Source organism: Ostrea edulis, chromosome 6, assembly GCF_947568905.1.
Source record: "Ostrea edulis chromosome 6, xbOstEdul1.1, whole genome shotgun sequence".
NCBI classification, from domain to species: Eukaryota; Metazoa; Mollusca; class Bivalvia; order Ostreida; family Ostreidae; genus Ostrea; species Ostrea edulis.
In genome coordinates, this window is record NC_079169.1 from 15603189 (window position 1) to 15628492 (window position 25304).

The 25304-nt window shown below is 34.2% G+C and overlaps 2 protein-coding genes across 9 annotated transcripts in view; one reads left to right on the top strand and one right to left on the bottom strand.

The window, feature by feature from the left end:
- Positions 1 to 62: 62 nt before the first annotated feature.
- Positions 63 to 24059, top strand: LOC125646784 (major facilitator superfamily domain-containing protein 6-like). Of its 6 annotated transcripts, none has more exons than XM_056141669.1 (8): positions 168 to 258; positions 845 to 912; positions 6083 to 6982; positions 12093 to 12246; positions 13516 to 13681; positions 14386 to 14589; positions 20334 to 20569; positions 21839 to 24059. In XM_056141669.1, the coding sequence occupies exons 3-8, from the start codon at positions 6297 to 6299 to the stop codon at positions 21935 to 21937; spliced, it is 1545 nt and encodes a 514-aa protein (XP_055997644.1). In that variant the 5' UTR covers positions 168 to 258; positions 845 to 912; positions 6083 to 6296; the 3' UTR covers positions 21938 to 24059. The 6 variants fall into 6 exon arrangements, with proteins under 6 accessions (XP_048729272.2, XP_055997644.1, XP_055997646.1 ...); XM_056141671.1 differs by having other exon boundaries at positions 199 to 258; positions 357 to 912; XM_048873315.2 differs by lacking the exon at positions 845 to 912 and having other exon boundaries at positions 63 to 258.
- An 84-nt stretch (positions 24060 to 24143) lies between these two features.
- The window catches only part of LOC125646783 (uncharacterized), an 18969-nt gene continuing 17808 nt past the window's right edge, over positions 24144 to 25304 (bottom strand). For all 3 annotated transcript variants that reach the window (XM_048873313.2, XM_048873312.2, XM_048873314.2), the window contains one exon: positions 24144 to 24697. In XM_048873313.2, coding sequence (XP_048729270.2) covers positions 24443 to 24697 — 255 coding nt within the window. In that variant the 3' untranslated portion in view covers positions 24144 to 24442. The remainder of the gene's footprint in view (positions 24698 to 25304) is intronic.

Here is a 25304-nt window from a genome sequence, read left to right on the forward strand (position 1 = left end):
TGTAAATATAATGTTATGAATATTATGTTTACTGGAAGAGAATTTTTAAATTATATATATTTAAAACGTCGAGTGCCTGTGTGGGGGTTGCACGTTTTGTCATCTCAAGGACGGCTACTGTCTGTAATGAGTTTAAATTATCAAGGCCAAGAAGAGAAAATCACATGATGCGTCTATTCTCACCTGTGTTAACTGTCTATTGACCAAAGGAGCTTACGTCGGAAGAACTGAGTGCAGAATATAGACAACGATAACAAGGTTAGACCTCTCTTCCAGCTGCTTACTTGATTTTTTTTTTCACTGATATCAACGAATCCTACCATCAACTGATCAGTGTTCATTATTTTTTTTAACAGTTACACATACAGCTGTAATGAATACTGCAGTGCACGATGTTTTGATAGTCGATATACGGAGACGGTCATTCTTTTGAGAATAATCCATCTTTTATATAATGACATTGAATGTTATGTACCAACTCATTGTGCAAACGCATGCTGCACTTTCCTGAAAACATATGTTTGTTTTAATCAGCCACGTATTATATGAAAGTTACAGTTTTGAACAATCAACACAATGCAAGTAGTGTGCTCTCTCTCTCTCTCTCTCTCTCTCTCTCTCTCTCTCTCTCTTATTTTATTCTATTTCATGATTTTACTTTGATTAGCGATTTACGAACATTTCAATTCAGAAATGGATTTTGTTCCGAGATACACATACACACAAAGATTACCTGGGGGCAACTTTCACGTTTATAATCATGTAGCATATTTGTTCATGCATGGATAAATCTGCACCAATGTCCATGTGCACTATCTGTGATGTGTGTGTTTCTACTCCATAGCTGACAACATTGGACAGGGCGCTATCACCCAAAGGAGAGAGAGAGAGGGGGAGTGCTGATTTATAAAGGTGTTTTACAAAATTTATCGATTGACGCACAGTGATTCTCCATTTGATATACACGGAAAACCCCATGCTGAATGTTTACTTATCATATGTCACGCACTGTGATTTTAAAGGCTTTCATATCCTTGCCAGCATTTTCTAAACACTCGTATCAGCTCACGGTATGAATATAGGCGATACCCCATCTGTTTATTGAGATTTTATTCTAGATATGTAAGTGAATTTCACTCCCTTTAGCCCTTTACTTAATTAGATGCATAAATCCCTTGAACATGCCTTTGGGCGGTTCATTCTGTCAATTGAAGGTAAATTACATAGTTAATGCTCTGTTTCTGTGGAACCTCACATTGATACATAATCCTGTAGCTTGTAACACCTGATACAGTTTTAGGTAAACTGCCTGGCTGAAGTAGTGTGTCCACGCGTCGCTAACTTGTGAAAAATGTTCAACTTCTTCTCATAGAATGTAACCAATATTGATGTGTAGCAGCTTTCGGGGTAGAAAAAATTATGTATCTCATGTTCACTGTCTCCAGGGGTGAGGGCAGTAAAATTATGCATTAAAAAAAAGAAGAAAAGTCTGTACTCCTAGATATAGTATGACCATGGTCTCTACCGAAACTGTAAAAGTCATATCTCCAGAATCCGGGGTTCTTGTGCCAAGGCAGACCGGGTTAGATATGTCATACTGAGAACACGTTTTCGAAAATGCTTTGCTCCAAGACTTGTGGCATACAAACTGAGGGCATAGTTACATGTATGAGGCCCCTACCACAATGGTGAGCACCAAAGTCAGGGTTCAGGCAAACATCATGCCACTGCTTAGAAAATGTATTTCTTTTTCAAAATCCTTCTTTAATTTACTCCAGAACATGTTGTAGGCAATTTGATTGTTTCACTGAGACCTCGATGACATCTCCCACAATCCTCCAGGACAAGAGGTTTAAATCCCAGGCGGGAGCTAAGTACGTCATCAAAAGAAAACGCACACCATCCCACCTCTGGTGTGTCCAGGGGTCCGTGTTTGCCCAACTATCTATTTTGTATTGCTTATAGGAGTTATGAGATTGATCACTGTTCGTTATCTTCACCTTGCATCTTTCGAATTCTTCTTTGTCCCGGAACATGTAGCAGATAAATTGAACATTTAGTCATACGAATATAGGTCTTTACAAAATCTAATTTAACTTGTTTAGTTACGTAGTGTCAGGATCAGAAACAACTTTGCAATCCATGTACCTTTTTTAAATAGCTGCTGTTCATATAAATGATATAGCATATAGTGCATATACGCAATTAATTTTTGTATTGTGCAATGTCTCCTTGTGAAAAACTCGAGAGCGTCCCGTTAAACAATATACAATCAATCATATTATGCAATGCTTTGTTATTTGAGATATAGATCAAATGTTCAGTATGTATATATAAACACTTATATAAGTATATTGTGAAATCACGCTGTATAATTGTATGTATTGCTGTGAACTTCCAAGTCAATGATGGGGCTTCTTTTATTACATGTGGTTTTATAGAATCTACCCCTGCAAACTGAATGGTTTTTCTAAACCATTAGCTTTTCTACATTTCAAGCTTTGTAAGACATACATGTATAAAAACCTCTTCCATAGAGGTAATTTTATCAAGAAAACAGTCTCGCAGGTCCCAACCTTTATCATCAATGAATATTTACATTCACTGAATCTTTTTTCTTATATTAAAAATTACTTCTTTTGAAATTGACATTGCATTCGTCAGCGACAATGAATATAGGTTTGTCAGCTGTTTGTTGCAAACTAGTTCGATCCAGTTTTTTAGTACAACCTGTCCGCGTAATCATTACCAAATATGGAGCGTCGTCAAGGTCAAAGGATGTTCCGTTTAAAGTAACGAATGGGTCCACGATATGATATTTTAGTACTCAAATCTAGTTTATATTTTTAGAAAATACATGAAAAGAAAATTATTAACAATAAAATGTCTCTTTGTTTTATCGGGTGCTGAATGGAGCAACCAGTGCAGAGAAAACGCGGGTTATGATTTTTTCCTGCAATACTTGCTACCTTCATCACCTGATAAAACAACAAGAAAGCATTTTGTTTAAATAAGATCCCCTTGGCTTGGATTATTTTCGCGTCAGTAAGCAAGTTTATTTTATTCATGTCCCTTATACCGCCACCGAGTTTAATAACTGCAGTAGTTTTGTATTCTTTCCTTACACGATGTGAATTTTCCCAATTGGATCGTAAAGGCCTGTGGACGTTCTACATTCCACAAAAATAACTAGAAAGCCACGTATTCTGTCGGGCCAATAATCACGTAAATTGATGAATAAAACCTATGTAGGATAGATATTTTATACCTATGATAATTAGAATCAAAGCAAAAGAGATCGTAATACGATGTGGATATAATTGAATATTGGTAACACTTCTGAAGGGTGTGAAATATGTATTACAAGTCTTTTTACAGCTTTACAGGAGAGTAGGTCGATGACGTTGTTATGTACCATATTCGCACTTATATGATATTTGCAAAAGTTTATATTTTCAGGGTTTAATGATACTTTACAGCTGTCACTATACAAGCTCACTCGAATGTCCTTCTCATCTGTCCCCACCCCAGGAATTTCATTTGGGGTGTTTGTTGTTTTATTTACGCTAGAATTATTATTTCCGGGATAAACTAAAACTTTCGCATTGTAAATATGAATATTAATTGACTGCAGTATTAATGAAATGCAAATGAAGGACTTACACGTGTTGCAACAAATGTAATGATTATTCTTAAATTCTTGACTGTATTGAATGCCAAATATATTTATGTCTGTTTGCCTCCCACCAGTAAATAAAACCACTCCTCCATAAAGATAAATAGGTCATTTGTTAAAATTATAAATGACGAAAAAATAAACCCCACACAAAATATTATACCATAGCCCGTTGCATTAAAACCATATAAAATGTCAATAAAAAGTATCCAACCAGGCTAACCGTCCATGAAATAAAATGCTGCATAAAAGCATATTGTGCACTCCCAAAACAAAACTATATATAACATGTAAACACTTGTGTTTCACATGAACAGCATATCCTCATGATTAATAATACAATAAACTGAACCACATGTAATGTTTGAATTTAGGTTTTGCAGCATGTCCGTTAGTAGTAAGTCATATATATATATATATATATATATATATATATATATATAAAGCACTAAATAATCACAACCAGGTACTGAAAATCTTGCCAGGCGGTGGGTGCCGTACGTCGCTGGTTCGACCCCAGGCTGGGGCGAAAATTTTCAGTACCTAGTTGTGATTATTTAGTGCTTTATATATTAATTAATTGATTATCACATGTATCGTTTAGATCCTAGGGGTAAACGTAAGGTTGTATTTGGTATATATATATATATATATATATATATATATATATATATAATCCAAATAGAAAGAGTTGATATCACACAGTCAAAATAATAAATAACTAAATAAAAAAGCAGGAAAATATGCAGTTCCATATATTTAAATCACTAGCGCTTTCTGGGGCCCATTTTACAAAACAGCTTACGACAAAGTCGCAAGACTTAAATTCTCTTCATACAGTTATTAGTATGTATGAACGAAAGAAACGTTTCTGAGACTTAATTTTCAGCTTTATTTTTTCATTATTTTACATTGGAGTGAATGATCTTACAATAAATGAGAAAATTTCAGCATGTAAAGTTGGTCGCAAGTCGTAAGTTCTTTTGTAAAACGCACCCCTGGATTTTAACATCCATCCTCAGGTGAATACAAATATTGAATACAAATTTGTTTATCTTCTATAATATATATAAGGCTTACTACTAATGGACATGCTGCAAAAGTGTTACCTAAATTCAACACAGACACATATATAGTATATACTATAGTCATCATCCAACACAACACACAGACACATATATAGTATATACTATAGTCATCATCTCCCAACACAACACACAGACACATATATAGTATATACTATAGTCATCATCTCCCAACACAACACACAGACACATATATAGTATATACTATAGTCATCATCTCCTAACACAATACACAGACACATATATAGTATATACTATAGTCATCATCTCCCAACACAACACACAGACACATATATAGTATATACTATAGTCATCATCTCCTAACAAAGCACACAGACACATATATAGTATATACTATAGTCATTGTCTCCTTTATGCATGCACACACACACGAGATGACGACTATAGTATATTATATATGTATGTGTTGTGTCAGGAGACAATGACTATAGTATATTATATATGTATGTGTTGTGTCAGGAGACAATGACTATAGTATATTATATATGTATGTGTTGTGTCAGGAGACAATGACTATAGTATATTATATATGTATGTGTTGTGTCAGGAGACAATGACTATAGTATATTGTATTATATATGTATGTGTTGTGTCAGGAGACAATGACTATAGTGTATGGTATTATATATGTATGTGTTGTGTCAGGAGACAATGACTATAGTATATTGTATTATATATGTATGTGTTGTGTCAGGAGACAATGACTATAGTATATGGTATTATATATGTATGTGTTGTGTCAGGAGACAATGACTATAGTATATTGTATTATATATGTATGTGTTGTGTCAGGAGACAATGACTATAGTATATGGTATTATATATGTATGTGTTGTGTCAGGAGGCAATGACTCTACACTGCAGATGAGCAGGCTCTTTCAGTGGTTTACGTTTAACTGAATTGTCGCTCTATGTGAAACATCTGCGACAGCTGTTTTGATATAAGCTGTGATCAATTCAACACGTTATGTAGGTGATACCTGTCTCGATCACGCAAAATGCATGGTTATAGTAGTTTGTGGTTGAGTGTACCGGATGTAAAATCATGTCAACATTTTCAATTGGGTTTGCAAAATTTCAAAATTGTCGCAAGAGAGTTAAAAAGTGGAGATTTTCCTTTGTTTGTCTCTTTAACTTCCATTTTCTAGATTTAAATAATGGATTTACGCTCACAAATAATAGGCCTATTTTGTATGATTCCTATAATTCTATCGGTAGTGCACGTTAGCCGTTTACGTTAATAACGATATTGTATAAAATCTGTGACTGTGGCGTATTGTAATTTTGATCCTAATTGCAGGGAATGCTGATCTGTGATGGACGAGATTTGATTTGGCGAATACCGGCGAGAATAGCAACACTAACGGATGGAGAACAGGGAGAGATGTCACACACACGAGTATTGTCGCAGGTGTTTGCAAAGTGAAGACACATCATGTTTCCAATAGGAGAAAATTATACAACAGAGTGAAAAAAAAAAGATTATACCTGATTTTAGAAAATCAGCAACAATTATGAAGGACGATCACGATCCGATAGTTTCCAAAACGGAGGAAAATTGTCCGGAAAATACCCAGGAAAAGAGTTCCTGTTGTGTAGTGGAACCCGACCTTCTACCTTTCAAGTTATTTTACTTTTCCTTCTTTGGTGCACTGGGGGCAGTTTTTCCTTTCATGTCGCTGTATTTGAAACAGTTAGGATTTAGTCCCAGAGAAATAGGTATTTTGGCTGGAGTGAGGCCCCTCTTAGGCTTCTGTAGCGGACCTTTATGGGGAACTTGCGCTGACAGGTGGCGTATGCGTAGATGCCTCCTTGTCTTAAGTACCATTGGCTGGATGGCGTTCATCATGGGTATAGGGTTTGTTACACCACCCCGTATAACAGAGGATAGATGCCAGGATATCGGACTGAATATTTCTATAGATGGTAACATATCCGTAAGTAGGAACCGTGTGCTGACTATTGACGAGGCTCTCCCTAGCAGTTACACCAGACTGCTGGAAAGTAGAGGCTGGATGTTCGACTCCGAGGATTTACAAAAAGTGTTCAACATCGTCTTCGTGTTGGTGATATTAGGAGAACTGGTTCAGTCTCCGACTTCTTCACTAGCTGACTCGGGTTGCCTTGAACACCTCGGGAACAAGAATTTGAATAAGTATGGCGTCCAAAGAAGTTGGGGATCCCTGGGGTTTGGGGCATTGTAAGTATATCATTCCAAATCAAAATTTTAACTTTTTTTATTCTAAGGCAGTGTTTTCTATTTGATCAAAAGTAATGTACATCACTACCTTTTAGATATCAATTTCAAGAACTAGAATGTCCAACGAAAACTGAATATCAAAAACCTATTCCGAACATTATGAAAGCCAAAAATCCTATATGAAAATGTATGTTTGATTCAGTTTCTTAATTTGTAAAGCCAGGCCTAATCTTATTAATTTTGTCCATCGAGTACGCGAAAAATGAAAGCTAAACGTGTGAATTCTGGCATTTATAGATATATACGAATTTTGTTGTTAAAATAATTCTTATCAAGTCTACAAAATTCCCCATGAAATCTGCCGTGAAACTTGGTGATAACGAATTCAAAATAATTTCACCGCTGCAAAATTTACCCACGCCATAGGCTAGAATGAGCTTTTCAGGTTAAAGTTTGTTGTCATTGTTAAACTTTCAAATTTTCAGTTTCTTCTAAATAAAAATCAACGGGCTGGTTTGAACCAAACGCTGTAAAACGTGGTATCTTTGGTTGAAGAGAATGAAAGTTTGTTAACACTAAGGAACATTTTCCAATGGAATGCGACATTGTGTCCTCTCAACTACATTGGTACCACTAATCAAATTAATAAGTAAACATTATCTTGCATTGAAGATCACAATTCCTGTAAACAATGGTTCCAAGGCCAAGCCGAGGCCACACTATGAATTACAGTGTAAAAGTATTTCGGAAAAGTGTCGAATAACAACAAAGATATATTAAAGATATAGTGTGTGTTTAAAACGGCTTCTGAAGAACTACTGGATCAGAGGGGACCATTACTTGCATAGACGACTTCATATATACAATGGGAGTTTAAGGTTTTATGAAAATATATATCAAATTCATGTAAAGTCTTTTCGATAATTCTGAAGGATACAGTATGTAATTCACACACACACACACAAACACACACAAACACACACACACACACACATATATATATATATAGTTTGTAAATAAAGAATTCGGTATTTGATACAGTAAATACATCCAATAATAAAAGTCAAGAAACACAAAACTCGAATAACATTTCACAGTGAAATGTTATTCGAGTTTTGTGTTTCTTGACTTTTATTATTGGATATATATATATATATATATATATCCAATAATAAAAGTCAAGAAACACAAAACTCGAATAACAGACTAATATTAACAGAATAATATATATATATATACATGTATATCCAAATTGTGTTTTTAAAAAATCACAGTGTCCGGTATAAAATATTAAAAGAAATAGAATAAACAGTACACAAAGTTAAAATTTTAACGCAAGCGCTTTCATTTTATAATCCTCAGGCGTTACATTTTAAAGTAGTTTTGAAATGGCCTGACAACAAACTATCTTAAACCTGGCAAAACTATTTTAAAATGTAACGCCTGAGGATTATAAAATGAAAGCGCTTGCGTTAAAATTTTAACTGTGTGTACTGTTTATTCTCTTTCTTTTAATATATATATATATCACACTAAAATCCAACAACACATCCAAAGTGTCGGATTTAATAGTAAATACAAATGGAAAGTATAGAATACAAATTGAAAACAGTGGCCTGATTTATTGGACATTGCCAGGTAGTGTTAAACCTAATTTCGGTAAAAATGTTTAAGTTATAAGGCGCAAACTTCCCACTAGAGTCCCGGACCAATCGATATCTGACATATTGGACAGTTTTCCCGGACCATTCGATATCTGACATATTGGACAGATTTCCCGGACCATTCAATATCTGACATATTGGACAGTTTTCCCGGACCATTCGATATATCTGACATATTGGACAGTTTTCCCGGACCATTCGATATATCTGACATATTGGACAGTTTTCCCGGACCATTCGATATATCTGACATATTGGACAGTTTTCGACTTACTACTTACTTTCAATACCTGTGTCTCATCACAAAACATGTCCACACGAAATAAAAACTTTTTTGTGTTTATCCACATGCTTGTATACATCAGTAACTGTTAACAAACTATTACAAAAAGGCGTAACAGTGACTTCTGTAATCACGGAAAAAATTAAGAACATCAAAGATATCAGTTGAATATCGTAATTAAAAATCGATCGATGTGTCGGATCGTTGGTCTTGGAAGGGGGTGTCCTTCGTTGAATGAGATGTACATGTATGTAAGTAAAAATAATTATAAATCTTCATAAAATGATAGATATCGGTCTAGTCAAAACTCTCATAAGTATAACTATTGAAAAACAACTACATAATGTTATAAACCAATCACAACTTCTCGGCTTGCTGAAAAGGCCCGAGAATGCGCGATTGGTTGCAGTCTATTGGTTGTAGACGATTGGTTGTAGTCTATTGGTTGTAGACGATTGGTTGTAGACTATTGGTTGTAGTCTATTGGTTGTAGACTATTGGTTGTAGACTATTGGTTGTAGTCTATTGGTTGTAGTTTATTGGTTATAGATTATTGGTTGTAGACTATTGGTTGTAGACTATTGGTTGTAGTCTATTGGTTGTAGACTATTGGTTGTAGACTATTGGTTGTAGACTATTGGTTGTAGTCTATTGGTTGTAGACTATTGGTTGTAGTCTATTGGTTGTAGACTATTGGTTGTAGTCTATTGGTTGTAGACGATTGGTTATAGACTATTGGTTGTAGACTATTGGTTGTAGTCTATTGGTTGTAGTCTATTGGTTGTAGACTATTGGTTGTAGACTATTGGTTGTAGTCTATTGGTTGTAGACTATTGGTTGTAGTCTATTGGTTGTAGACGATTGGTTGTAGTCTATTGGTTGTAGACTATTGGTTGTAGTCTATTGGTTGTAGACTATTGGTTGTAGTCTATTGGTTGTAGACTATTGGTTGTAGTCTATTGGTTGTAGACTATTGGTTGTAGACTATTGGTTGTAGTTTATTGGTTGTAGACTATTGGTTGTAGTCTATTGGTTGTAGACTATTGGTTGTAGTCTATTAGTTGTAGACTATTGGTTGTAGTCTATTGATTGTAGTCTATTGGTTGTAGACTATTGGTTGTAGTCTATTGGTTGTAGACTATTGGTTGTAGTCTATTGGTTGTAGACTATTGGTTGTAGTCTATTGGTTGTAGACTATTGGTTGTAGACTATTGGTTGTAGACTATTGGTTGTAGTCTATTGGTTGTAGACGATTGGTTGTAGACTATTGGTTGTAGACTATTGGTTGTAGTCTATTGGTTGTAGACGATTGGTTGTAGACTTTTGGTTGTAGACTATTGGTTGTAGACGATTGGTTGTAGTCTATTGGTTGTAGACGATTGGTTGTAGTCTATTGGTTGTAGACGATTGGTTGTAGTCTATTGGTTGTAGACTATTGGTTGTAGTCTATTGGTTGTAGACTATTGGTTGTAGTCTATTGGTTGTAGACTATTGGTTGTAGTCTATTGGTTGTAGACGATTGGTTGTAGTCTATTGGTTGTAGACTATTGGTTGTAGTCTATTGGTTGTAGACTATTGGTTGTAGTCTATTGGTTGTAGACTATTGGTTGTAGTCTATTGGTTGTAGACTATTGGTTGTAGACTATTGGTTGTAGTTTATTGGTTGTAGACTATTGGTTGTAGTCTATTGGTTGTAGACTATTGGTTGTAGTCTATTAGTTGTAGACTATTGGTTGTAGTCTATTGGTTGTAGTCTATTGGTTGTAGACTATTGGTTGTAGTCTATTGGTTGTAGACTATTGGTTGTAGTCTATTGGTTGTAGACTATTGGTTGTAGTCTATTGGTTGTAGACTATTGGTTGTAGACTATTGGTTGTAGTCTATTTGTTGTAGACGATTGGTTGTAGTCTATTGGTTGTAGACTATTGGTTGTAGACTATTGGTTGTAGTCTATTGGTTGTAGACGATTGGTTGTAGACTTTTGGTTGTAGACTATTGGTTGTAGACGATTGGTTGTAGTCTATTGGTTGTAGACGATTGGTTGTAGTCTATTGGTTGTAGACGATTGGTTGTAGTCTATTGGTTGTAGACTATTGGTTGTAGTCTATTGGTTGTAGACTATTGGTTGTAGTCTATTGGTTGTAGACTATTGGTTGTAGTCTATTGGTTGTAGACTATTGGTTGTAGACTATTAGTTGTAGTCTATTGGTTGTAGTCTATTGGTTGTAGACGATTGGTTGTAGTCTATTGGTTGTAGACTATTGGTTGTAGTCTATTGGTTGTAGACTATTGGTTGTAGTCTATTGGTTGTAGACTATTGGTTGTAGACGATTGGTTGTAGTCTATTGGTTGTAGACGATTGGTTGTAGACTATTGGTTGTAGTCTATTGGTTGTAGACTATTGGTTGTAGACGATTGGTTGTAGTCTATTGGTTGTAGACTATTGGTTGTAGACGATTGGTTGTAGACGATTGGTTGTAGTCTATTGGTTGTAGACGATTGGTTGTAGTCTATATCATGTTATCTTGCTTCGTTCTAGAAATTTCCATAAGGCTGATTCAAGACTAAAATCACGGATTGAAGAAACGAACAGGCATATTTCATTAATTCAACAATTATCAAAATTTATTTCTTCTGTAAGATCAAATTCAAGCATCGATAAACAACGGATTAACTTCATATCGTATTGACATAAGTTGTCATCAAAAGAAGAAGAAGAAGAAGAAAACTGGCTTAGATCTGCCACTTAACTCTCGTATATGCTTTTTCAGAGTAGTTTATTGAAAACGAAAGTGAATCATGTGGCCTATGAGCTTATAGTTTAGAAATTATTCTTAAATAGCAAAATATTTTCTTTCTTATATTTTGCTAGTCTCGGTGTGGTTTTGGATCACTCTTTCGACATGTAACACTGGGATTATTAACAATCACCTCTTACGGAAATCTGTGAAATCATATCTTGTGTTTGCTCATTTTAGGGATACTCCGTAGTCAAAGATTTCTCAACCACGAGGAGCATTGATAAACAACGTGTATTTCTAAAAATCCTCCAAATTGAGCATTAACTCTCAGGGGTTAAGGAAACTGAACAGTATTGACATTCTAAAACTGATGATCACTGTAGATGGGACATGAAAGTACCGCCTTTTCTTTTTTCCCCTAGTTCCATTTGTGCCGGAGGAGTGGTGGCTATGGAGAGAACTAGTTTTGAGATTTGTGGTATCAGCATTCACAGGAGCGACTACAGAATCTGTTTTTACTTCTTTGCTGGCTGTATGGTGTTCACGTTTATAGCTGCACTTCTATATAGATTCCCAGTAAGTTTCACATTTCTGTATGAATTCCCAGTAAGTTTCACATTTCTATATAAATTCCTGGCAAGTTTCACACTTCACAAGTGCCATTTGTTCATCAGAGAAACTGAAAATATGAAAATGTTTGCGGTTTTTTTTTAATAGGTTACCGAGTTACTCGGGTGACCTATTGCTATTGGCCTGCGTCCGTCATCGTGCGTCGTCCGTTTACTATTGAACATTTTTTAACTTCAACTTCTTTTTAATAAGTTCATTTCAAATTCTTTTCAAAGGTGATATATATCACAGGGATACGGGGGCATAACTTGTAAATTTCATTACTTCTGCACCTTAGGGGCGGGGCAAAAACTGCCCAAAATTGACCAATTTTAAACAAAGTCTCTTCTACAACCGCACATGTGTAAGAAAAACTAATTACATAGTCATGAATTCATAATCAACTGGGGTAGAGGTTCTGATTCCAGGGTGGGGCTAAATTTGGCATATAGTGTCTGTGTAAAACATTTGAATAGCATGCACTTTAAATTTAGAATGAACAGGAAGCCCTTTCTTAAAATAGAAAATTTCAAGATCCCAAGGGTAGGAGTTTTGGTACTACAGTTCTGACTTTAGGGTGGGTCCAAGATAGTCATAGTGTTAATATAACATGTATTATATTGTGTAAAATCTTTCATCAATGTGGGCACTTTCGGGGGCATTTGTGTTTATGGAACACATCTTGTTTTGACGTAACGAAAGAAGGAAACGGTTATAAATTAGCAGTTCTCGGGGCTTGTGATACTTTTAACTAATTCTCAGGTAGGTGGCTAATAAGGCCTGTGGGCCTCTTGCTCTTTTTTTCAATTTTATTTGTTTTTGCTGGGTTTTGTTGTGTTTTTTTAATTAAAATTACCATATTTTTTCACTAGCTTCACGATTTACAATAAGTTCATTATTAATGGTTGTGATACACTGTGAAAAAGCTCGTTTTCGTGAGGTTGCAGCCTGACAAAATCCTGTGCATGGTTGGTTACGGTTAAAGTATACATCAATGTTTCCTTTTCGAGATTGTATGTCCATTCCATCTAAACAACACATTTTAAACCACTACGAAAATTACTGATTTTACATTATTTCTTATATTCAAAATGCCTTACATACTACAACTATTGCTCTCCCCTCATTAATGCTTTTCGAGGTATAATTTTTTAAAGTTGAGATATCGCTAGTTTGTCTGCACTCCTTAACTCTTAGATTAGATTTATTTCGGTGACCTTTTTGTTTACTTGACAGAAACAAGAAGAGGATAAATCTAATGGAAAGCCGATTCCTGCAGTGATGGGGACGTTTAAATTATTCTGTTCTGTCCATTATGCTTCTTGGCTGTTTGTAGCTTTCTTCATGGGTGTGTCAAACGGTGTGATATGGGGTTTCCTGTACTGGCATTTAGAAAACTTAGGTAAGATTTTAAGAAGTCATTTTGTGTTGATTTAGAATTAATGAATATTTTTTATCGGGTCTTTTAAAGCTAACATTCACAGTTGTAAATCCAGAAAATCATTAAAGGAGGGGGGTCCAAGTTTGTACCTTTTCAGCTCAAAAATGAGGTGGATGTGTGGCTTTGAAGACTCCCAAATGGCAAAACAAAAATCACCATTTTTATTAACCAAACAGTGGATCTAACCCCAGTGACCCTCTCTCGATCCGGGACTGCAATTGTACAGCGCAATTTGTTATTTGGCGAGTAAATGATTTAATGTGAAAGTAGTATCATATTTCAGGCAAGCTGTTGTGCATAGAACGATATATTTGTTACTATTTGTCGAACAGCTAGAGACGCAGTCATACTACATGTATTTAATTTTTTTAAAAATTATATTCCTACATATGTAAAAGTGACTGATATCTGATAATTTATATATTGAATGTCTTGTTTTGCACACTATCTGATAATTTGTAAATTAAATGTCTTGTTTTGCACACTATCTGATAATTTATATATTAAATGTCTTGTTTTGCACACTATCTGATAAATTATATATTGAATGTCTTGTTTTGCACACTATCTGATAATTCATATATTAAATGTCTTGTTTTGCACAGTAGCAGTTGAGTTTTGCCGATCTCTCCGGTTTTTTGTATTCTTCTCTCTCTTTTTTTCAGGTGCCACTCAATTCCTGGTAGGCATTGGATCTGTCGTGAACTGTCTCTCGGAGGCTGTGATGTTTTTTGGAGTATTCCACGTTTTTAAATATGTATCTTACTCCACCTTTATGGCCCTGGGTTTACTTGGATACGTCTGTAGGTTCTGTGTGTTTGCATCTGTCACAAATCCATGGCTGGTTTTACCAGTGGAGATCTTTCAAGGTCTGTATTCTTTTTATCACTTTGATTCTAGATCTAGTTTTTGTCTTGTTTGTATGAAAGGTGAAGATAACGAACAGTGATCTATCTCATAACTCCTGTAAGCAATACAAAATAGAGAGTTGGGCAAACACGGGCCACTGAATATACCAGAGGTGGGATCAGGTGCCTAGGAGGAGTAAGCATCCCTAGTTGACCGCTGTGATCCTTATATTTTGTATCCATTGTTGTCAGTTATTTCACCGGCAGTGGTGACGTCTCCAAATGAGTAAAATATTCTCAAGAGGGACGTTAAACAATATTCAATCAATCAATCATGACAGGGTAAGGTTTTATGCAATCAAAATAAAACAATACTTGCATCATCTTTTTAATCGCATGGGTTTTGCATCTCTCTAGATGTTTACTACTGGATTGCATCTAGTATATATATATATAAAGCACGGAAATAGCAATTTATATATATGTAAAGCACGGAAATAGCAATGAAATCTTAAATGAACATAACTGCCCTAAGTGAAGAAATATTTAATATAAAGCACAAAAAATTTCACTTTATTTGGATACCCACTTCCGCCCCCTACGTCATACGGAAGCAAGTTTTTTTTACTTGCCTAGATGGTCAAGCGGTCTACCGCGCTGGTCACATGCTGCTAGGAGATTTAGTTCCGCAGATCGTGAGTTCAACCCCGAGTAGGAGCGGAAGTGGGTATCCAAATAAAGTGAAATTTGCTGTGCTTTATATATATATATATATATATATATATATATATAAACGGATGTGATATATTAATGAATCCATGAGCTGGTTTTTTGGTCATAAGTCATTATTCATCAAATGACCAAATGTTCAGGAATGACTTCTTTTGTCAGTCCTTTTATTAATATAGATCCTAAACACCAGACGTTATTTTTTAATTTCATAATATAGAATGTGAATTTGTGCGACATTGCAATGGTGATAACTATGATAGAAGGTTGAAACAAATGACAAAGAAATTTTGATAAAGGTGTTAGTAGGTTTAAAATATGGAACACGAGGATACTTATCTATCATACCGGTCCAGAGGGGATGATTACTCCTCCGAGGCACCTAATCCCACCTCTGGTGTGTCCAGCGGCCCGTGTTTACCCAACTTTTTATTTTGTATTGCTTATAGGAGTTACGAGATTGATCATTGTTCGTTATCTTCACCTTTATAGAAGTTATGAGATTGATCACTGTTCGTTATCTTCACCTTTTATATAGAAGTTATGAGATTGATCACTGTTCGTTATCTTCACCTTTATAGGAGTTATGAGATTGATCACTGTTCGTTATCTTCACCTTTATAGGAGTTATGAGATTGATCACTGTTCGTTATCTTCACCTTTATAGGATTTATGAGATTGATCATTGTTCGTTATCTTCACCTTTACAGGAGTTATGAGATTGATCACTGTTCGTTTATCCTCACCTTTACAGGAGTTATGAGATTGATCACTGTTCGTTATCTTCACCTTTACAGGAGTTATGAGATTGATCACTGTTCGTTTATCCTCACCTTTACAGGAGTTATGAGATTGATCACTGTTCGTTATCTTCACCTTTATAGGAGTTATGAGATTGATCACTGTTATTTTCACCTTTATAAGAATTATGAGATTGGTCGCTGTTCGTTATCTTCACCTTTATAGGAGTTATGAGATTCATCATTGTTCGTTATCTTCACCTTTACAGGAGTTATGAGATTGATCACTGTTCGTTATCTTCACCTTTATAGGAGTTATGAGATTGATCACTGTTCATTATTTTCACCTTTATAAGAATTACGAGATTGATCGCTGTTCGTTATCTTCACCTTTATAGGAGTTATGAAATTGATCACTGTTCGTAATCTTCACCTTTATAGGAGTTATGAGATTGATCACTGCTGGTTATCTTCACCTTTATAGGAGTTATGAGATTGATCATTGTTCGTTATCTTCACCTTTACAGGAGTTATGAGATTGATCACTGTTCGTATATACTCACCTTTACAGGAATTATGAGATTGATCACTGTTCGTTATCTTCACCTTTATAGGAGTTATGAGATTGATCACTGTTCGTTATTTTCACCTTTATAAGAATTATGAGATTGATCACCGTTCGTTATCTTCACCTTTTAGAAGTTATGAGATTGATCACTGTTCGTTATCTTCACCTTTATAGGAGTTATGAGATTGATCACCGTTCGTTATCTTCACCTTTATAGGAGTTATGAGATTGATCACTGTTCGTTATCTTCACCTTTATAGGAGTTATGAGATTGATCATTGTTCGTTATCTTCACCTTTATAGGAGTTACGAGATTGATCATTGTTCGTTATCTTCACCTTTATAGGAGTTATGAGATTGATCACTGTTCGTTATCTTCATAATAGTCTTTACTATACAAATTGCACATCTTTCAACTTTCTGTTAATCAACCATCGCTGGATGTGATCGACATTACACACGACAGAGCCTGTCACTATCTACTTTGTCAGTACTTACCACAGTTTGGGGAAGAGCGATAACTCAAGATTACAAACCGTCCCAATTAAATTGTTTTATATCACGTGTTAGTCCCTAGTATAGGTTGTACCCCCAGGAAAAAATGCATGGGGTAGAACCCACTCTCCTGGGGAAAAACTTGGGTCCATAGATGTAGTTGTAGTTGCACTTACCTTAACAGTTGCACCATCAGCAATATTAGGTCGTATCTCTCTCTAAGCAATATATATTAGGTCCCTAGCTCTCTATAAACAATATTAGGTCTCTATCTTTCTATAAGCCATATATAATATTAGGTCCCTAGCTCTCTATAAACAATATTAGGTCTCTATCTTTCTATAAGCAATATAATGTTAGGTCCCTATCTCTCTATAAACAATATTAGGTCTCTATCTTTCTATAAGCAATATAATGTTAGGTCCCTATCTCTCTATAAACAATATTAGGTCTCTATCTTTCTATAAGCAATATATAATATTAGGTCCCTATATCTCTATAAACAATATTAGGTCTCTATCTTTCTATAAGCAATATAATGTTAGGTCCCTATCTCTCTATAAACAATATTAGGTCTCTATCTTTCTATAAGCAATATAATGTTAGGTCCCTATCTCTCTATAAACAATATTAGGTATCTATCTTTCTATAAGCAATATATAATATTAGGTCCCTATATCTCTATAAACAATATTAGGTATCTATCTTTCTATAAGCAATATAATGTTAGGTCCCTATCTCTCTATAAACAATATTAGGTCTCTATCTTTCTATAAGCCATATATAATATTAGGTCCCTATATCTCTATAAACAACAATAGTAGGTTTCTATCTTTCTCTAAGCAATATAATGTTAGGTCCCTATATCTCTATAAACAATATTAGGTATCTATCTTTCTATAAGTAATATATAATATTAGGTCCCTATATCTCTATAAACAATATTAGGTATCTATCTTTTTATAAGCAATATAATATTAGGTCCCTATCTCTCTATAAACAATAGTAGGTCCCTATCTCTCTAAAAACAATATTAGATATATATCTCTCTATAAGCAATATAATATTAAGTCCCCATATCTCTATAAACAATATTAGGTCCTTATATCTCTATAAACAATATTAGGTCCCTATATCTCTATAAACAACATTAGGTCCCTATCTCTCTATAAACAATATTACGTCTCTATCTCTCTATAAACAATATTAGGTCTCTATAACTCTATAAACAATATTAGGTATCTATCTTTCTATAAGCAATATAATGTTAGGTCCCTATCTCTCTATAAACAATATTAGGTCTCTATCTTTCTATAAGCCATATATAATATTAGGTCCCTATATCTCTATAAACAAAAATATTAGGTCTCTATCTTTCTCTAAGCAATATAATGTTAGATCCCTATATCTCTATAAACAATATTAGGTATCTATCTTTCTCTAAGCAATATAATGTTAGGTCCCTATATCTCTATAAACAATATTAGGTATCTATCTTTCTATAAGTAATATATAATATTAGGTCCCTATATCTCTATAAACAATATTAGGTATCTATCTTTCTATAAGCAATATAATATTAGGTCCCTATCTCTCTATAAACAATATTAGGTCCCTATCTCTCTATAAACAATATTAGATATATATCTCTCTATAAGCAATATAATATTAAGTCCCCATATCTCTATAAACAATATTAGGTCCTTATATCTCTATAAACAATATTAGGTCCCTATATCTCTATAAACAACATTAGGTCCCTATCTCTCTATAAACAATATTACGTCTCTATCTCTCTATAAACAATATTAGGTCTCTATCTTTTATAAACAATATTAGGTCTCTATCTCTCTATAAACAATATTAGGTATCTATCTTTCTATAAGCAATATAATATTAGGTCTCTATCTCTCTATAAACAATATTAGGTCTCTATCTTTCTATAAGCAATATAATATTAGGTCTCTATCTCTCTATAAACAATATTAGGTCCCTATATCTCTATAAACAATATTAGGTCCCTATATCTCTATAAACAATATTAGGTTTCTATCTTTCTATAAGCAATATAATGTTAGGTCCCTATATCTCTATAAACAATATTAGGTTTCTATCTTTCTATAAGCAATATATAATATTAGGTCCCTATATCTCTATAAACAATATTAGGTCTCTATCTTTCTATAAGCAATATAATGTTAGATCCCTATATCTCTATAAACAATATTAGGTATCTATCTTTCTATAAGCAATATAATATTAGGTCCCTATCTCTCTATAAACAATATTAGGTCCCTATCTCTCTATAAACAATATTAAGTCTCTATCTTTCTATAAGCAATATAATATTAGGTCCCTATATCTCTATAAACAATATTAGGTTTCTATCTTTCTATAAGCAATATAATATTAGGTCCCTATCTCTCTATAAACAATATTAGGTCTCTATCTTTCTATAAGCAATATAATGTTAGGTCCCTATCTCTCTATAAACAGTATTAGGTCCCTATCTCTCTAAAAGCAATATAATGTTAGGTCCCTATCTCTCTATAAACAATATTAGATCCCTATATCTCTATAAACAATATTAGTTCTCTATCTTTCTATAAGCAATATAATATTAGGTCTCTATCTCTCTATAAACAATATTAGGTCTCTATCTTTCTATAAGCAATATAATATTAGGTCTCTATCTCTCTATAAACAATATTAGGTCTCTATCTTTCTATAAGCAATATAATATTAGGTCCCTATCTCTCTATAAATATTATTAGGTCTCTATCTTTCTATAAGTAATATAATGTTAGGTCCCTATCTCTCTATAAACATTATTAGGTCTCTATCTTTCTATAAGCAAGGTAACTCCTGGGTCTCGTCGTTCGACTCTATACTTAAAATACTGATAATAAGCAGACATTTTTTTTTTTACAGATTTCCAATACATCCCATGGTTATTAAAATCAAAGCTTCTAACTTACACCTTTTAACGAATAATATAATGGTATTCCATTATACAGCAATAGGTCAAATATAAATGTTACTGTCATTAATGGTACATATGTATACGTTACAAGCAAATAATCACTAAAACAATGAAGACATGTTAAAAAAGATAAGAAACCAAAACTTTCTCTTTCCTTCAAACAAAACGATGAAAAAGAACGAGAGAAGGACATTGAATGCATTAACAGTGATGCCAAACTTGGCCTTAGAATTTGAATTTCCCGCCACAGGTTGTACATACGCTGGAGTATGGAGTGCCCTGACCGCATACATGTGCACTGTTATACCACAAGAAAACCTAGCTACTATGCAGGGCATACTTCATGGAGTTTACTGGGGTTTGGGGTCCGGATGCGGAAGTTTATTTGGAGGAATCTTAATCCAAAGGCTTGGTGCGCCTACGACATTTTGGATATTTGCTGCTGCTTCTGGAGTTAATTTAGTTATTTTCGTCGTGGCTCAAAAGGTATGTGTTTTTCTTCTTTTTTAGAGGTTTTACATTACCATTTTTCTTCAGATTTCGGAATACATTGAAAATATGTCTGCGAAATCAATAAAAAAAATCAAATTCCATCGTAGGATTATCAGTACTGCAGTGGTGCTCGGATATCTTATTTTCCGACAAAATCGTCGTCAATATCATTTCAACAATTGTCACGACATTAGCTATGTATGGAATTACTGAAAATGAATACAGCCTTAATTTTATAACCTTTGTCCAGTTTCGAATTGCAGATTATGTATCAATGGAAATATTTAAAACAAACCTTGAAAATAACCAGAAGCGAATTGAAACTGTATACATGTAGCATATTCACGAAAACTGAAAATCGATGTCTTATCAATCAGCATGTATGCAAGATATGGGGCAAGGGTTCCTTCAAGGTTTTAGCTCTGAAGCTCCATGCAGAAATGACCGTTTTAACTGGTACTGACAATTTCTTTATAGAAATGAATTGCTAGAATAAAAAAATCATTTTATTGTCTAGGTTGGTTAGTTGTATAATGTTAAGGAATTTTTTACTCATGTGGAGACGTCACCATTACCGGTGAAAGGGCTGCACAATTTAGGTCTATGCTAGGTGCTTATGGTATTTGAGCACCTGCTGTGACACGGTGCCTCGGTTTATGCAGTCTCATCCGAAGGACCGCCCCATTTAGTATGACAAGAAAGGGGTACTGAGGACCTATTTTAACCTGGATCCCCAGGGTGTTCAAAACAATTACGAAAGTAGCTAGGGGATTTTCTCGTCCACTGTGTCGTTCTATGTTCAATGTATCAAATGAAGATGAAAAGCGATGTCTTGTAATTTTGAGGGATTCATTAAAGATATATGTATGTAATGATTAGAAACTCAGGCAGTCGACAATTTCATTTTCTCCAGTACTCTTCTGAAAAGAAAATGCTTCTAGAATTTTTAACCTTTTCAAAAAATGTATATGTAACCCCATTTAAAATTCATTTTCTAAGAAAGGAAATATTACGAACTATTCACCTTAAATTAATGAAAAACTGTATAACTTCACCAGATCTAGTAAAAACAAAACTTTGAAATAATACCAATCATGCACTATAAATACATGTTAGTTCTAAACTTGGATTCAATTAACTTCATGGTGCCCCCGTGTCGTTCATTCATAAAGGTTTTGGTGTGTTTACTTGAATATTATTTAGCAATATGTGTCCCTTCATTAGGTAAATTCAAATTAAAACAATCGAAGTTGTATGTTGCAGTTTACTAAAGCCAAACCCATTGCAGAACCATACGAGGAAATCGTAAGTTACAATCCCAAGAAGCAGAGTGATGAAATATCCTACGATAAATTATCGTAACATTGATACTAGTCTTGTCTAAGAAGAGGACAAATCTAACTGTCGTTACGTAAACTGGTTATGGATACCGAATACAAAAATTGTCGTATTTCTTTTTCATTTTGAAGTTTGTTTATTTCACTAGACGCATTATCTGGATGGCTAGCACAATTGACACTGTTTGCTAGACACGTACAGTTTAGTTCCTCTGTATCTTTCAACCTAAATGTTTATTCCCAATTGTTGTATTCCCCCACCCCATTACAATGCGCAGTCCGACATTCTGTCTCATCGGACAATCAATTTTCTCCAGAGCATGTCGAAAGGGACGGGTTTTATTGTTCTGTTTTCCCACGGATTCCACGGAAGCATTTTTAGAAACTAAATTGCGCACGCGTGCTACTTTAACTCGAGCAACCTTTTTAAAAAAAATTTTTTAAAGACTTTCTTAAGATGTATGAAGATAATCAGAAAGTTGTTAAACATTATTTAAACTGATGATCTTGTTATCCGGACTATAAATATCGTGCGCCACTTCCCTTAATATACTTAAAAAAAATAAATGATGCTGACTTGTTAAAATGCTGATTTCGTAATTTGATTTATGAATTATTTAGTAAAGATGTTGTTGCAGACTGTAACACGTTAGCATAGTTAAACTGAAGGGGGGGGGGGGTTAGAAACAGATTGCCAATCCATAACGATCAGTTTTCAATCATCGGTGATGTACATCTTTCGTATCAGTTTAAACGTATCATCTATGAATATGATATTTTTTTTAGAAATAATCTTCGCCTCTGAAACTATCGCTTATAATTAGTTTAACATTGAAATCTATGCGAAAACCATATCTCAGAAGAATCATCTTTGGCGAGAGTTTCACAAAGAAATGTGAGGATCAGACAAATATACATGCAGGTGTAATTTACAATTTGTTGTCATGGTCAGAGAAATCACGAAAAAATATCTGAATGCAAAAAGTTCACAATGTTAAACCCCAACAGTTCATTGGTTCATGATAAGCTACATGTATATATAATTTATATGTACTTTAGATCCATTGATTGATTGTATCTTGTTTAACGTCCCTCTCGATAATTTTTCACTCATAAGGAGACGTCTGTTTACTTCATAATTCTATAACAATATTCGAATTGGTTTGAATACCCCTTATTGTGTACTGGTTACTTTAAATAGCAACTTCTGAATACAAGCTTTTGTTTTACACCGCACAATGGGCAATTAACTTATATTAGAGAGTCACAATCACTCGTGCCTAACTCTTTAATTTTGATAAATCAGTCTTTTTTGTACAGTGTATAAAACAATAGTAATTTACTTCCTCAGCAGCAGAACATCCCACACATTCATAGTATTTTTACCTGTTCAAGTCAATTAATTAAGGAGGTATGCTACACCATAGAAATTTTATATCGATGAAAAGTGGAGGATATACACAACAATATTTAAAAGTTGAAAACATTCAGATTTATTTTATTTAGTCAAAAAATGCAGTTTTAGTAGAAAGTAACCCGGAAAAAACCCTTGCTAAACTCGAACCTAATGAGATACTCAGCCAGGCGGTGATAATTGAAATGAATAGACAAATATTGCTGATATGTATATTTTCATCCATGTTTTAAAATGAAGTCAGCCATTATGACGATGTAGAGTACCTCCTTAAGTCTGTATTATTTACATTCACCAATATATTTTATCTATACTAATCCTGTTTATGATTCCTCAAGTGGGATCTCACGCTTATGTCACAAAGAGGCTTGATTTGTATGAAACGTTATTGAGAGCATATTTACAAATATATTTTCATAATGTCTAGGTTGTTGTAATGCTTGTATAGGGAATATATAATCAGTGAAAACTTAATCGGTGTTTTGTGTGCTACATACTTCACTTGTATGTTTCTTTATGAATTTACAACATATCAGAATTGTTTACAAAGCGGAATATAGTATCAAGTAAAGCAGTCATGAAAAATAGTTTGCAACCATGAAAATCTTTTCTTAGACACGTGACTGGTTATATTTTCCCGACCTGGGATTCCTGTGCATTACATATCTTCAAGTTGGTTTTTTTGGTATTAAAATGTATATTGTTGTGTTTTATAATAAAAAGATAAACAAAATTTGTGTTTTCATCTAATACGTGTCTGACGCATACTGGTGCTGTAGAAGACAGACAAATCAGCTCGAAATAAGCAAGAACTAGAAATGAATGATTTTTAATATGAAATAATGCACGATTTCTGCATAGAATAAATCCAAAGTCAATCGATTGATGACTCCAGGATCTATACAATTATTTATATAGCACAATGGCAGATACAAGTATAGACATTAATATGATCGAAAATAAATAAATAAATATCACATCTACATTGACATTGGTTCGTGGAATTCTTTTAGAAATCGAACCCACTTCATATAGGTATAATGATTTTCTGTTTGAGCTAATATGTAACAAGGCAGATCACTTCCATTTACTCACACACTTCTAACATGGCACACCCTATTTGTTCTCGTCCATGACCTCGATATTTACTGACACTCTGTGTGGAACACGCATCTCGATTTGCTTTTCAGGACGTGGGAATTTTATGGAAGAAAAACCAGAAACAATCTTCGATTTGAACTGAATGATAAATGTGAGAAGAATTATAAACGCAAGGATTCCTGCACACAGTCCAACAACAGTGGCTGCCAGTTCCCTCAGATGATGTTTAGTGACATCTTCAGTGGTGTTGTTTCCGTTTCCGGTTGAGTTCTGTTAACAGAATGGACGCCATAGTGATAAAATTGTAAAAAAAAATGTTTTGGTAGTGTGCAAGATGATAATACGGACGCTCTATAGGTTAGGAACATTTTGCGGAATATCAGTTGCAAAACAAGATGTGTTCGTGAAACACTGACGCCTCCGGATTACAACAAAGTGGAACTGTACGACATGCAGTTTTTTTTAAATTTCCAAAAACTAATTCAATGGTCAATGTCACCGAATTTGGTATCGTTGGAAAGGTCTTTTCACAAGAAATGCACATGCTAAATATAAAAGCAGAACCTCATACGATTTGAAAGATATGGCTTATATTCAAATATTCGAATTTTCTAAAAGTAGATCAAAGGTCAATGTAAAGGGTACCAGGTCAAAGATTTTGGTGTCAATGGAAATGTTTGACACAGGGAATACACATACAAAATATGAAAGCTTGGCCTCTTGTGGTGTAAAAGATATTACCAATGTTAAAGGTTTTTTTCACACAGACAGACGGTTAGGCCAAAAACTATATGCTTTCGATTCCGGGGATTATACTATCTTTTTGTTATTCAATTAAGGAATTTAAAGTTTTTCTGTAGGATGGAGGTTTACCACG

What these genes read in the sequence shown, in the direction of transcription:
- LOC125646784 (XM_048873315.2), top strand. Translation starts at nt 6,297, where the DNA reads ATGAAGGACGATCACGATCCGATAGTTTCCAAAACGGAGGAAAATTGT. An exon ending in CACTTCTATATAGATTCCCA is followed by an intron (nt 12,247 to 13,515) that starts GTAAGTTTCACA and finishes TTTACTTGACAG; the next exon opens with AAACAAGAAGAGGATAAATC. An exon ending in CTGGCATTTAGAAAACTTAG is followed by an intron (nt 13,682 to 14,385) that starts GTAAGATTTTAA and finishes TCTTTTTTTCAG; the next exon opens with GTGCCACTCAATTCCTGGTA.